The sequence below is a fragment of the Aplidium turbinatum genome, chromosome 12, assembly GCF_918807975.1.
Source record: "Aplidium turbinatum chromosome 12, kaAplTurb1.1, whole genome shotgun sequence".
In the NCBI taxonomy this organism is placed as follows: domain Eukaryota; kingdom Metazoa; phylum Chordata; class Ascidiacea; order Aplousobranchia; family Polyclinidae; genus Aplidium; species Aplidium turbinatum.
Window position 1 is genome coordinate 146,333 of NC_137483.1, and position 14,483 is coordinate 160,815.

Consider the following 14,483-nt stretch of genomic DNA (forward strand, 5'->3'; position numbering starts at 1 on the left):
CATGCAACACCACATGCTAACTCAAAGATGTGGTGCCGGCAAGCAAATAGAAGGAGGTTTCATCTAAATATTCTTCAAGACGAATCACAGTACATTTGTTACAACCAGTGTTCACAGAAGTGGTATCAAACACTAAACCAACAATTTGGGATATATCAACACAATATTTTTGTAATTGTTGAATTATCGCATTAGATTCAAAGTCACTATTTTTCACATCACTTAGAGACAAGAGGATCTCTTCATCTTCAATGAGGCATTGCAAAAGTATAGCCATGTGTTGCGTTTTTGTTTGAGTGTGCTGTGTTGTAGGATGCAAAAGTTGGCCATCCCATTGTACAGTAGATTGTACCGCAAATGTTGAGCATTTTTGAGAGTTTTTCACTGTTTCTCTTAATTTGACTACCCATTTTAGTTCTAATTTTATCCCGCGTTTTTTTGGTGGTCATTACAGATATACCACATGTACGATTTTCTGGTTATGATATTGTTTAAGTCTAAGCCTATTGCAAATACAAGTTGTGTTATTGGCCTAGCTATGGCTAATTTCATATTTGTCTGCAACAAGACAAACATTCTTGTTTAACATTTTATGTTTCTTGCTTTGTAATATAACTGGCTGGTGCCGGTTTGTACTGTGCTAGTTATACCACTTAAATTGCATTGTCTCAAAAAACAAATGAAAAGCAGTTAGTAAAGCAGCTGGATTTAAACTATCATACATACCGGTACCAGTATAAATATGCACATTTAGCATGAATTATTTGTTGAATTTCATGTTTTTTAAGATTATTTTTGGATAAATCCCTATGACAACATGGCAAAAATCAGTTTTTAGCAAAAATCTCAAAAAGTAAAGACTTTAGGGTATATATATAAATGTATTGAATGGTGATAGGAAAGTGGACATTCTGCATCCATAGCACCAAGAATGAAGTCTCTAGCACTTACGGATCTGAAAATATGACCAAAATATGAAATTTTGGTCGCGTTGTCACGGAAACGCAGAATACCGGCGTGAGACGTCTTTGAAATTGAAAAATTTTTGTTGTAAAGTTGGTTGTGACCCCAAATGCAAGTTTTAGCAAATAGGCTAAAAAATCCAAAAAGTTTTATTTTTTTTGGTACACCCTAATAAATAGTGGTGTAATTTGCATATCATTATTATGAGAGATCGTTATTGTAGTAGTAGTAGTTTGCAATAGACGCAAAGATTATTGTTGATCGAGCGTTGAAGTTATTGAATACGAGTAAAGCAAAGTTAATGCTAATATAATTTCTGATTGAAATTAGAATCGTATGAGAAGCTGTGAGTGGATTACGTGAAACTCGATTAATAATTGTAAGCGTTGGAATCTATTGCTATTCACTGTTACTATTATTTTGATTACTTGCTGAAAGTGCTGAACCATTCGTTAAAGTCCTTCAAGAATTTTCATTATCATTTCACTAAGAGAACTATTCGACATTTGATTGACTGCTTTTCGGTTATAACCATTAAGCTACGTCATTGAACCTTTCCAAGTCTCTTTCCTGGTAAGAGATAGAAAGAAACTGTGACAAACGGTATTTAATATTTTTCAGAAAATTAAAGAAAAAATTTGTAGTTTAAGAAAATTAAAAAAAAAACTGTAGGCCTATCCTAAACAAAAGTAGTGGAACACAAATTGCATTGTTTCTAGTATGATGCAGTGACTTTTAATATGGCAGAAGACCAAGGATTATTTCTCCAGCAAAATGCCGCAGACACATTGTTACGCAATACTTCATCTTTGCAAGTACTTCTGAGCATGGGTTTTCCCAAAGATAGAGCGTAAGTTTGAAAATGTTTTATGCCTGTTTTTAATATTGTCATTAGTGATTTTTAGCCAGCCACACCATACTCATGTGTTCTTGTGATGTCAATAATTTGGAGATGGTCGGATGTGGGTTTCAGATCCCTGAATGTTTGTTTCCTAAACAATCGAAATGATTTAAATTTAGTTAAACTGAATAGTGGTGGTATCTCTTTAATTTTTCCAGGTTATATTTCATTTGGGGTTGCTGTGGCAGGGTCTGCTACTATTTGGTGAGTCCGATTCGGTGAGTCTGATTCAGTGAGTTCCTAACCTCTAACCCCTAACTCTTAACCCCTAACCCTAAAACGGCAATGATAATTAGGCCATGGTACCCAATAATTAAAAAAAAAATTGAAGAAATCCCCCGTTAAGGGATCGGACTCACCGAATCGGACTCACCGAATTGGACTCACCGAATCAGACTCACCGAAACGGGCCATTCCGCTGTGGCAAGTATTGACCTCAAATTTTTGAAGCTGGTGTACGTCTCAGCCCTGATGAAAAATGCCATATTGACCAAAAATATAGGTTGAAGTAGCTGTTAAGTGTCTTGAATGCTTTACTTTTGCTTTACTATTTTCTAACCCAGCCAAAACTCTCACCTAACCCTGAAGATTAGGGTTAGAAAATAGCGAAGTATAGGGAATGTATTCATACAACATACAATGAAGAAACACAATAGCTTTGTAAAACTTTGGTGAATGCCGGTACACGACAACTGGGCGAGACAAAGTGGGCAATACCCACTTGGGCGAGACCAGGTGGGCGACGAGCCAAGTGGGCGACGGACCAAGTGGGCGACGGGCTAAGTGGGCAACAGCCAAAGTGGGCGACGGTAGCGAAAGTTTAGTGGTGGTGACATATATAATTTATCTAGTTGCTTTGCAGTGTCACGATTTATCGTGAAGCTTAAGAGAAACCCCTCAGAAAAGAGACAAACGAATGGCCAAAGAGTGGTTGAAGTCATCGAAGCTTGTCAGTCGTTATAAAGTCATATTTTCTGTTTTAGATCATAAAATATGACTTTTAATTTTTACTTTAAAATGCAATAATTGATTTAAGGAAGGGAGGCAATGAGAGTTCTCACGCTGAGTTTCACAAAGCATTGGAAGCAACATTTTCATTATTGTTTGTAGTCTAGTATTAGCGCTTGCTGTTTGATGTTAATTTGCATTGTGACATCATCTTGACACATTATTTTGCAATTTGCGACGTCACGGTTTATCGTGAAGCTTAAGAGAAACCCCTTAGAAAAGAGACAAACAAATGGCCAAAGAGTGGTTGAAGTCATTGAAGCTTGTCAGTCGTTATAAAGTCATATTTTCTGTTTTAGATCATGAAATATGACCTTTAATTTTTACTTTAAAATACAATATTGATTTGTGGAAGGGAGGCAATGAGAGTTCTCATGCTGAGTTTCACGAAGCATTGGGGAAGCATTATTTTCATTATTTTTTGTAGTCTCTGAATATTATAAACACTTGCGGTAGGTCACTAGGTCAGCCAGTGCTGAGATCTTAACTACTAAGTAGCTGGTTTGGTAGGTACATGCATTAGACATTTGAAATTTTGTAGTGATTTTCAAGCGAAACAGAAGTTTTTTGTTAGTTGTTCGAGTGTGTTATTGTTCAAAATACATGTAAAAACTTACATACGAATCATTAACTACGGAGATTAGCATAAATTTAATGCTCTAAAAATAAAGTCATATATTTCAAAGAATAAAGTCATATATTTCTAAATATAAAGTCATATTTTTCAATTTTTAGGTCATAAAAAATGGCCCTAGTAATCATAGGCGCCGACTTTTCAAAAAACCTTGGGGAGCGAGAAAGGTGATGACGTCATAACCATAACGCTATTTTACTCCATTAAAATAGTGTTTGATTTACAGTAGATTAGTGTCTTGTTTATATTGACACCTAGGTCGCAAACCGAATTTATTAGAGCCGCTGCTTGAAACGATTAGTTTTACACATGCAGTACGCCTAGTCGTGAAACTTTTGATATTGTTAGCTCATAATTGAAACAGTTGGAAAACAAGCCGATTCATTTCCTTTTCGTGCGAGTGAATAACAACAATCAAGAACAAAATTATCGAAATAAAACGCAAAAAATCATGATCTCAAGCAGAGTGGAAACCCGCTATCAGTTTTATTAGCTTCGTTTTGCTAATTACTTACCTTCAAAGCATTAACAACCACAAAGTGTTTTCTCTTATCGAAAACCGCGTATAGGTCGAGATGTTCGCAAGTGATTTTCACCTCAAAAAGGCAGGTCAACTTGTACACGGGACAAGCTCGGCAGTTTTCAGAATGAACACATTTTTGCTATAGGGCAAAATCATTGCCGACGTAGATTACGGAGTGTGTAATGGTGTCGGCCGAAATAAAAGTTTTGAATACGTTTATTTGCAGTGATTCAAATTAAATTTTTAAATTTAATGATTTCTTGTCAATTCTAAACTTTACGCACTTGTTGAGCAATATGCAAAGCTCACGAGACAAAACAGCGGAAAGAGCTGTTTTAAGAGATCAATTTTTTTTTGTTTTTGCGTGTAGGATATATTATACATAATAATAATCGTTCTAATTACGTAACATTCCATGATCGTTGAAGACTTGAAGTCGATGTCAAACCTTAGCGGCCGCATAAAACAATCATGTCAGGTTGGCTAGGTGATAACAGCGGTAAAAGACGTCGTTAAAGCAAGCAATATCTGCGACCAAGACCATTAAACACCTTTTCTTTTATCGGTTTTCAATTTAATTCTCACACATTGCGAACAAAACAATGCGTTCTGTTGAATCATATTTGATCTCACAGCGGGAAGACCTCGTTGAAAACAGCGCATCTAATTTAGCTGGTTTACTTAATATTGCAGTGAATAGTTACGTGACTATTCCAGCAGCGTAAGTTACTCTACCATCTAGCCTACTTCGAAATTTCCATACCTTATGAGCAGTGCCGGTCTGAGGGTATTTTGGGCCCTGTGCGGAATATCCTTTGCGGGCCCCAATGACAATGATCCAATTCAGTAGCGTAGCTAGACTATTTTGAAAGGGAGGGGGAGGTTGACGGCGGCGGGCAAAAATTTTGAAAAATTACATTGTATTTGTTGCATTCTGAGAGCATGTTTAACAAAAATTTGAGTATGAATATTACTGTAAAATGGTGCTGTCCCTGTTCGGTGGCATAGCAAAACGATAAGATCACGTTTTCTTTGGCATTTTTCGGAAATACAGCTGAAGCCGAAACTGACTTCAAGGATTGAATCGAAATTTTTCCATAGGAAATGACAAAAATCACTACATTTTCTGAGTAAATTGAGGGCCCCTTAATTTGTGAGCCCTGTGCGATCACACGGTTTGCACACCCCAAAGACCGGCACTGCTTATGAGAAAGCCATGCGATCAACTGCTGTTTTGCGGGCAAGAGCAACGTAAGACTATTTTTCGCTTTCAGCATTCTTTAAGTCCGTTCAAATGATCTAAATCTCTTTCGCGATTCGCGAAGTATTTTATCTTTGAAACACCACTTGTAATAATCATTTTTGTTTGCCCCTCAACCATAAATTTACAGGGGGCGTCGCCCCCCGACCCCCCTCGGAAGTCGACGCGTATGCTAGTATTGACTGTCAGTCACAGTGTGTTCTGTAAACTGCTGATAGTGATGCGGCTACGCAGTGTCTAGACTAGAGCATTCGCATTAAAAAATATCAGTTGACTTTAAGTGCCCAAGTTAAAATTATGACTTGTGCCTCTTGAGAAGTCTCGCATAGTCTGTGGTGGATCCTGTCCATTAAAGTTTTATTGATACTTTCAAATACAACATTGTAAGTTACGTAAGTTAATAGCAAGTCTCTGTGAGACTTTGGATTTTCCGCGCACATACGATTTATAGCGTCTAGCTCTAGAACACTAATTGTGCGGCTGTTTTTTTTTCGGTCATTGACCAATTTTTTAGCAAAATGTCCGAAAAAATATAGTCAATTCGGTCAAAATATCCGAAAAAATATATAGTAAATTCGGCCGAGTGTTGCAAGGTTGAGTTTCGCTGATGAACGTTGAAGAAACGTTTGTCTGTTCTAACTTTTCTCACATAAAACACGACAACGTTTCTCAGCGAAACTTAATGTTGTAGCTAGTCAGGAAGTGCAAACTTTGGTTGTTATTCAGCTACTTGAAAGGAAATATTTTCATCAGAAAAAAATGACCGAAATAAACAAAAAATGACCAAATTTTTACAAATCAAACCAAGTGTTATTTGAAAAAAACATGCATCGGTATAAGTGTTGTAAAAAAAAAACCACTGCATTTTTACAAAATTAAAAAAAATTAGCAAAACGCAAAATTTGTCCTATTGATGGAGGTTTTCCTCTACAACGTTTAGCACATAAGATTATGGCCTGGGATTGCAGACACTTGTCTTTGTTTTGATCGCATGCGTCTGTCCCAGTAGGGTGTTCCATTTCAAAAAAGTTTTTTTGTAATAGTGATTATGAGATGGGATTTTTGGTCAAACGAAGTATATATCCTTTTGAAATTTTTGACCAACTCCAATTTTTTGAGGTCCCACACTCCCCTTGAAATATAGAGAAATACCCCCTGTTAGACAATAAAAGTCAAATGTTTGAATGGTCATAACTTCTGGTTTGAATGCAATAAAACTATCATCTTTTGATTAATTCTGCATGATTTTTCATGCTAAACAAGATTACATGGTTTTTAAAGTCCTGAAATGAAAGGGAAAAAAAGTAATTTTTTAAAAATTGCAAAAAAGTTGATTTTGATATTTTTTTTTAAACAAAACTTGATAATAGCATTCACTACTTAGAAAGTAATACAAGGAATTTCAATACACTCCACAGGCAACTTAGAATTACTACATCCATTCAGCGATCATGCCATCAGCGCAGCACACTTCATGGAAGACAATTGGAATGCAGCGTGGTGTGCCACCGACACGAAACTACATCGTTTTATACCTCACCCGGTGGCGCGCCCCCCTGGTATGGACCTGCCTCGGCCGACTTGGGTCAAGCTCAACAGAATCCGAACCGGAGTCGGTCGCTTCCATTCCAACATGCACAAGTGGGGTTTGGCTCCCTCACCGGCCTGCGAATGCGGCGCGAAGGAACAAACTGCTGACCATGTCATTCTCGAATGTCCGATTTATAAGGCACCAAATGGAACGCATGGTATAGCAACACTGGACGAAGCTACACTCACCTGGCTCTCCATCACCTGCCCAAATTTGATTTGATCTAGTCTCAAACGAAAGAAGAAGAAGGCAACTTAGAAAATACAAGATAAGAAAACACAAAAGACTAACCAAAGTTAATGTAAAACATTCACGATAACGTACTAAATTTTCATATTAAACTTGTAACATGCTAAACCATAACTAAACATGCGACATCTTATTGCATCATTGCAACCACATATTGGCAAATATCATTGTCAGTCTTTTCTAATTTATCATCATCATTGGCATCTGTGCTATCCTTGACTCGTTTTTAGATGACACATCGTTTCAGCAGTCCAATGACTCTTTCATTGTTCATCTGATTGTTTTTGAACGATCACCATGCATCCGGTGTGCCCAATGAAAGACATGGAGAACACTTACTGGTGGCATCATAAAATGAAATGAGTGTCTTTTTACTTGATAGCGCAAGCATTGACTCAGTTTTTTGGCCTCTATTGGCTTTCTTGCAATCTTGCTGATGTTTTCTGGTAAAATTGGTGGTTCATCAGAATGAGATGCCAGGGTGACATTTTTTGGGGAAACCCACAAGCTTCCAACCTTCCATGCCTGATAAAACTTGGCATCGCATACTTTACAATAGCATGATCAGACACCATAGGCGCCGGGTTTTGAAAATTGCCGGGGGGGCAAACTTTCTTGCCGTCCGATTGCTTGCATTCAAAATGCTGATGTTTGTTTGCGTCTATCTGCCATTGTTTGTTTGTTTGTTTATCTTTATCCTGCATTGCGGGAAAGTGGACTTGAGCGCTATGCATCGGTGTACGCCTTCCGACATACACCTGACCCACGCTGCAGCCGACGGCAATGTCTGTTTCCGGTTGTCTACTTTACTTATGACTTAAATTTGGTACCACCCATTACTCGAAATCGACCACTAGGTAGAGGCAATTATCGTTAAGTTTCTTGCCCAGAGAAACAACAGCAAGTGCGGGTGACTGGAGTCGAACATGCAGGCTCTCGACTGCGAGCCCAACGCGCTAACCACTCGGCCACGGCTGCCGACATTGTATATCGCCAAGTTTTATAATGAAGGCTCAGGCCTCGAAATTCACGGCGGACATGTCCGCCGTCACAGCATGTGATGTCCACGGGAAGTACCATCTAGATCAGTCATATTTGTCCGCCGAGAAATAACACAGGAACTAGCGATACAAATCGTCATTGCATAGCACGAACAATTTTTGCGATAATATATTTTCCAACGCATTCTAGCGCGCATCTAGAAAATGTGAATACTGTATCCCTTGGCTTCCATTCAAGGAGGAAAACTTTCGATTTTTACGTTGCTTCAACGATTGATGACATTGAATCAGCGTAACAAAGGTGAATTTTTCGTTAAGAATCGATAAGAGTACAGGTACTTCTACACTAATCACGCGCAATTTAGTTCAAGTTTTACGTCACAATGTCTGGCTTCGATTTTCGAGTAATAATGATACGGCAAGATTGGTTACTAAATTAGATTATACGAGTAGGTTATTACAGCAAGATGCAACAAAATTTGTTAAGTTGTGGTATTACAGTAAGAAAGAAAACGCTCAAGGAAAATTCACTTTCGCTCACATGACACGCAAAAATAAACTTAAAGGGCGGGGAAACCCAAATCAACTTTGCGAGTTTTTTGTTTCAGCGTGATGTCATTGTGTACAACATTCGTTTTAGCAATAAAAAAATCTAAACTTTGTTGCCCTCGTCTCGCTAAGGTCGCTTTTGTTTGATACTCGTTTGCGAGGTCTCGTTGCGCATCAAGCTGTGATGCTGTTCGCTGTGACGTCACAAGATAGTTGTGGCCAAATGTTTAAGACGAGACTTGATTTATGACGATTTTTGCATTACTTTAAAATACTGCATCAGATATAAGATGATGCATAAACATGATGCAACTGAAACAATATATGATGCAGTATTTTGAAGTAATGCAAAAATGGTCATAAATCAAGTCTGGTCTTAAACTTTTGGCCACAACTATATGTACCTTGTGACGTCACAGCGAACAGCATCACAGCTTGATGCGCGCGAGACCTCGCAAACGGGTGTCAAACAAAAGCGGCCTTAGCGAGACGAGGGCAACAAAATTTGGATTTTTTTTTGCTAAAACGCATGTTGTACACAATGACATCACGCTGAAACAAAAAAACTCGCAAAAAGTTAATTTGGGTTTCCCCGCCCTTTAAAGAAAAAAGCCTGTGAAACTTTGCACAACAGAAAATAGTAACGTTGGTGTAGAAATTTTCGGACTCTTGCCCAGAGCATTGTGATGTAATAAGCCACACGACCATGTTCGGTGGAAGTTAATCAGTTATGTGACGTATTGACCAGCTACACGGCGCTTTGACTCTTCAAGCGCAAGTCGTTGTTCTGATGAAAGCCTTTCAGAGTGACTTTACTGATTTTTTAAAAAGCCTTCTAAAACCGTGCGAAGAATTATTATCAAGATAAAGTGATTAAGCATGACGATCGACGGCTAAAACTGGTGTGTCCGCCGTGAGACTTGATTTGTCCGCCGAGATAGCAGCTCAGACCGGACACGTTTGTCCGCCATCAACAAAAACGAATTTCGAGGCCTGTAGGCTACTTCGAATTATATGCTGGTCACTTTGAACTTTAGCTCTTAATACGCGTAGATACTAAACTGAGCAAGCAGCAAACTTAGGGACTGCACCTCGTTATTGACACTCCCAAGAAAAAACAAAGCAGAAGAAATCAAGAAAAACGTTTTTCAATCATTGTTACTATGCTTCAACGGCACCATACTGGCGTTTATCAGCTACCGTATTTCTGTTTCTTTTGTTATCTTAGGAGCAGCGCTCTTGTTGCAATAAATAAGATCAACAAGATCTTTTAATTGAGATCGATCCGCAATGAAGGTCAAACTAACACAAATCTGAACTTGGAAACATTTGATTTACGATTTTTTTTTAAATAATTTGCGGGGGGGCAGCCACCCCGAGCTAAATTCACGGGGGGGGGACGCCGCCCCCCCGGAGTCGGCGCCTATGTCAGACACTGCCATCAAATCTCTATTGAAAAGTGTAATGGCTGGTTCGTTTACAGCACTGGGGTGCAAAAAATTGACATAAACATTGGAGCATACACATCAACTATAAATTGACTGATAGACCTTTATCCAGCAAGTTGAGTGGCATTGAGTGCAAATGGCCTAAAAAGTTGAATACGAAGATAGCCATTAGCCTTAGTCAACCAGCGAGCATGATGGACAGCCTCCTGTGCAACGAACAAGTATTGCTTCAACTCAACAGGAATGTCCTGGAATGTTGCACAGCTTTGGACTAAGAGTGAAGCTTGGTCAGCTCTTATGGATATGTTGCCTGGAATTGATGTCGCTATCTTTCTCAAAAATTGGATAAGGATTTTTTTGCTTTTCTCTGAAGACTTAATCAAAGTAGCCTATCTCTGTAATTTTGTAGTTTATCAACCATTAAGTTGGCTAATGAAATTAAACACAGCTCCATCACTTAAAAGATCCAGTGATTTTGTATTGCCATCAATAGCTGTTATGACATCTCCTATCTCCTCACAGCAGCTCAATGCAATGATACAAACATTCAAGCGATATTACATCATAGCCGTATTTCAGATTGCAATATTTCAGGATTCTCGTCACTATTCCTTTTTTTGAGCCTGTGTTAACTGCAGTACTGTAACTGTAACTCAATTGTAACTGAAAATCCAAGGTCGGACTTTTAAGGTAAAGCTACGTCTTGAGATGGTAAATCAACGTGTAACTCAGCTGGGCAGATAATGGAAGTAGTAAGCGGCTGTTCACAGCGGGAAGAACCTATTTAACAAAGGGATTAACCGAGTTTTCATGCGATAAATAGAAGGTGCGCGTCAAACAGTGCGAGCTGGTATACAAGTCCCCCCTCCCTTGGCAACTCATGACAAAGAGGAATTGACCAAAACATGTGGATTGAAGTGTGTGTGAACAGTAAAGCAAAGGTAAAGTAGTTTTACCCTCTATGTTTGGTGAGTCCAGTCTTTGTCATGAGTTACCAAGGGGGGGGGACTTCTATACCAGCTTCCAATTGTAACGTTATTAACTACGTGAAATACAGCAAACAAGCGATAAACTTAGAGCAGTATCACTAGTGTATGCAGTGACTTGCAATGTCACCTACGGTATAGCCAACAGATGGAAGTGGGGGGGTCATCTTATCTGGCGAAAATACCTTAAATCACAGATTTTTGCTTGTAAAGTCAGGAGTCGTCTTATACAATGGGTCGTTTTATACGCTGCGAAATACGGTATTGTAATTTTTTTGAAACTTTGCAAAAAAACTTTTTTTTTAAATTACTCTACAACCTTAAAAACCATGTAATCTTGTTCAACATGAAAAACCATGCAAAATTAATGAAAAGATGATGGTTCTACTACGTTCTAACCAGAAGTTATGATCATTCAAACATTTGAATTTTATGTTTACCGAGGGGGTATTTCTCTATATTTCAAGGGGGTCATGGGACCTCAAAACGTTCGAGTTGGTCAAAAATTTAAAAAGGATACTTCGTTTAACCAAAAATCCCATCTCATAATCACTATTACTTGTAAGTGCAAGTTCAAAATTTTTTGTCAAAATGGAACACCCTACTGTCCCAGCTTTACTTCATTTCGCCCATTGCGGACAATCATTCGATTGGTGACCTATATATCGTTGACGTAAAACCAAATGGTGTTATGTTCGAAATCATCAAACTGAGATAAACGCAAAAAAACATTTATTTTTTTGAATGTCTTTGATATCTCAAATGGATCAAACACCAGTGCCACATACTTACAACCATACCATGCTCTCCTTGGTTTGCACACAACTAGATGTTTTTCAAAATTGAGTTCCACCCCCCATTTTTTTTACACCCTTTTTTGGAGATAGCCCAATGAGGTTCTCAAAGTAACAACCGGTTGTAAAACAAAAACTGGACATAGCCCGTTACACTGCGAGGATTGGATTTGATGCACGGTGCTTTTGAAAGAGCATGGCTTTGTTTGCAATCATGTAGTCATTGCAAATGGAGTTTTGTAGGGCAACACTGAAAGGCGGAAATGCGGAACGCGGAAATAAGCTGGGCGTGAAATGGTGTATTGTCCGCAGAAGTAGCGATTTAATGCCGATCTAGAAAACGCGGAAATACGATCTTGGCGTCCATATTGTTTAACATAGCAACAACTTCATCATGAAAGAATGAAATGTTGCAACATGGAAAAAGGCAGAAATGCGATTTTTAACAACAACTCACCACCAAACCTACTTTTATGTTGAAATATCATTGAAAGATATTGTTTAGAAGCAATTTTGAGGTCATTAAATAATTTGACTGTTTTAATTCCACAGTTATTGGAGTAAATTTCGAAATTTAATGGAATTTATTGAAATAGGAAAAAGGCGGAAATGCGATTTTTAGCCACAACTCAATACCGAACATTTTCTTATGTTGATATATCATTGAAAGATATTACTTAGAAGCAAATTGTGAGATCATTAAATACTATGACTGTTTTAATTCTAAAGTTATTTCGGCTTATTTCCGCGTTTTCGCATTTCCGCCTTTTAGTGTTGCCCAGTTTTGTAGCCTATTTCAACAATTCGTGTTTGTGGTAAAGAGCTGGTTTCTTCAAACAGAAATATATTGTATGGTAGCATATCACTTCGTAAGTTGGGAATTAAGTTCTCGCTGGCATCCAACCTGCTGAGCTTCGTCGCAAAGATGCCACTCTGTCCCTCGGTCGACGGGCACTGGAGCCTAACCACCTTCTCTAGTTGGTTCAGGCCCTGATTTAAAAAGTGAGCTTCAGTGAACTTTGAACTTTTATCACACGACTTGTTTGTACGTCAAATTTCAGCCATCTTAGTTTCAGTCCGCAGCTCCACATGGTTTTGAGTAGATATAAAACATGATTTTTATCCTCAAAGTTAAGATATTGTCTAAATGGTTGAGTCAAAATATCATGGTACATACATATGCTGGAAAGGTAACTATGTTATGAAGTGATAGACATATTATGCTGGTATTATGTTTGCTGCAGGTATTTAAGATTAAATTTCTCAAAATCAATAATGATTTTTTAATAATTTTTTACAAGATGGGGCTTGTTGGCTCACATGTGGAGGGGCTAGTTGGCTAGACCAGAACCAGAGGATATTGATTCTGTCTGTGAGAATGACATTGTTAAAATTCTTCCTCCTCCTATCACAATTGGTGGTACTGCCAAAGCTTGTTTAAAATTATTGTTCGATGACGCCCTTGATGAAGTCAAAGAGTAATAACCACAGCATACCTGCTAAAGACTCAATTTGGATGGATGGTCATTTTATTTTTGTTTGAATGCGAAACGCCGAAACATACATAAAACAAAAACTGACAGTGTGCATCCAATGAGAGAGTGCGAGAGACCGTAGCCCTGAAGGCGTAGGAGGTCGTCGAGTCTGCACTCTCTCATTCAATTTGACACTACAAACTCTTTCCGAATGTAAAATATCAGTAGTTATTGTTTTGTTTCGATGTTACTTGGAATATTTTCACAATTTTACTGTTTTTTTCCTTCTTTTTTTATCAATGACATTTTGCAACGTAAACAAATGTTCTGCCATATGATATGTGTATAAGAGCAGTATTTCATAGGTAGAGCCAACTAGCCCCATAAGCTGAGCCAACACACCCCATGGGTGGGGCGTGTTGGCTCACATTTTATAAAATTAAAATATCACAATTATCTGAATGTCAGTTCAGATAGCTTAATTTTAGCTTAGGGCCTGGCAGTAATAACCGAAAGAGCTTGTGTTATGTGAGTTTCATTGAAATTGGTTGTGCAATTTTGAAATGACAGGAAGTTCAAAAGTTTTGAGCCAACTAGCCCCTCTCTCTCCTACCAATGGTTCGGAGAGAACCAAAAAGACATTTCAATGACTGCTACGGTACTTCTGTTTGGTAGACATACAGGGGTTTAATCGTCACAAGAAAACACTTCGAATTACCCAGACTTAGAGTTTGCTCAATGACCTGTGCCTCACTGTGAGGAAGTGCATGGCCATGGAGTATGATGAGTTTCATGAAGAGGTAGAAAGTTCTGCAAGTAACAGCGGTGAAAGTGTGTTTGAAAGTAGTTCAGCTATTCCAGAGACATACAAACACGGAGGAGCTGAGTGATCTCATCAGGGATCTTAACCTATCTTGAGAAGAAGCAGAAATGTTGGCATGTCGACTCAAAGACAAAAACTGTCTTGGAATGGGAGCTTCCATAGCATTTTACCGTGCTAGAGAAAAAGAATTGCTTCCATATTTTTGCCAACAAGATGAATTTGTTTGCAAAGACATCAAAGGGCTTCTGCTGAAAATGGAAGTACCACAATACAGAGC

The 14,483-nt window shown here is 38.3% G+C and overlaps 1 protein-coding gene across 1 annotated transcript in view; it reads left to right on the forward strand.

The window, feature by feature from the left end:
* The first annotated feature begins 1,588 nt into the window (after nt 1-1,588).
* The window catches only part of LOC145780997 (ubiquitin-associated and SH3 domain-containing protein B-like), a 63,311-nt gene continuing 50,416 nt past the window's right edge, over nt 1,589-14,483 (forward strand). Inside the window, exon 1 of the mRNA XM_082592691.1 lies at nt 1,589-1,813. Within this exon, the coding sequence (XP_082448817.1) occupies nt 1,704-1,813 (110 nt within the window). The 5' untranslated portion in view covers nt 1,589-1,703. The remainder of the gene's footprint in view (nt 1,814-14,483) is intronic.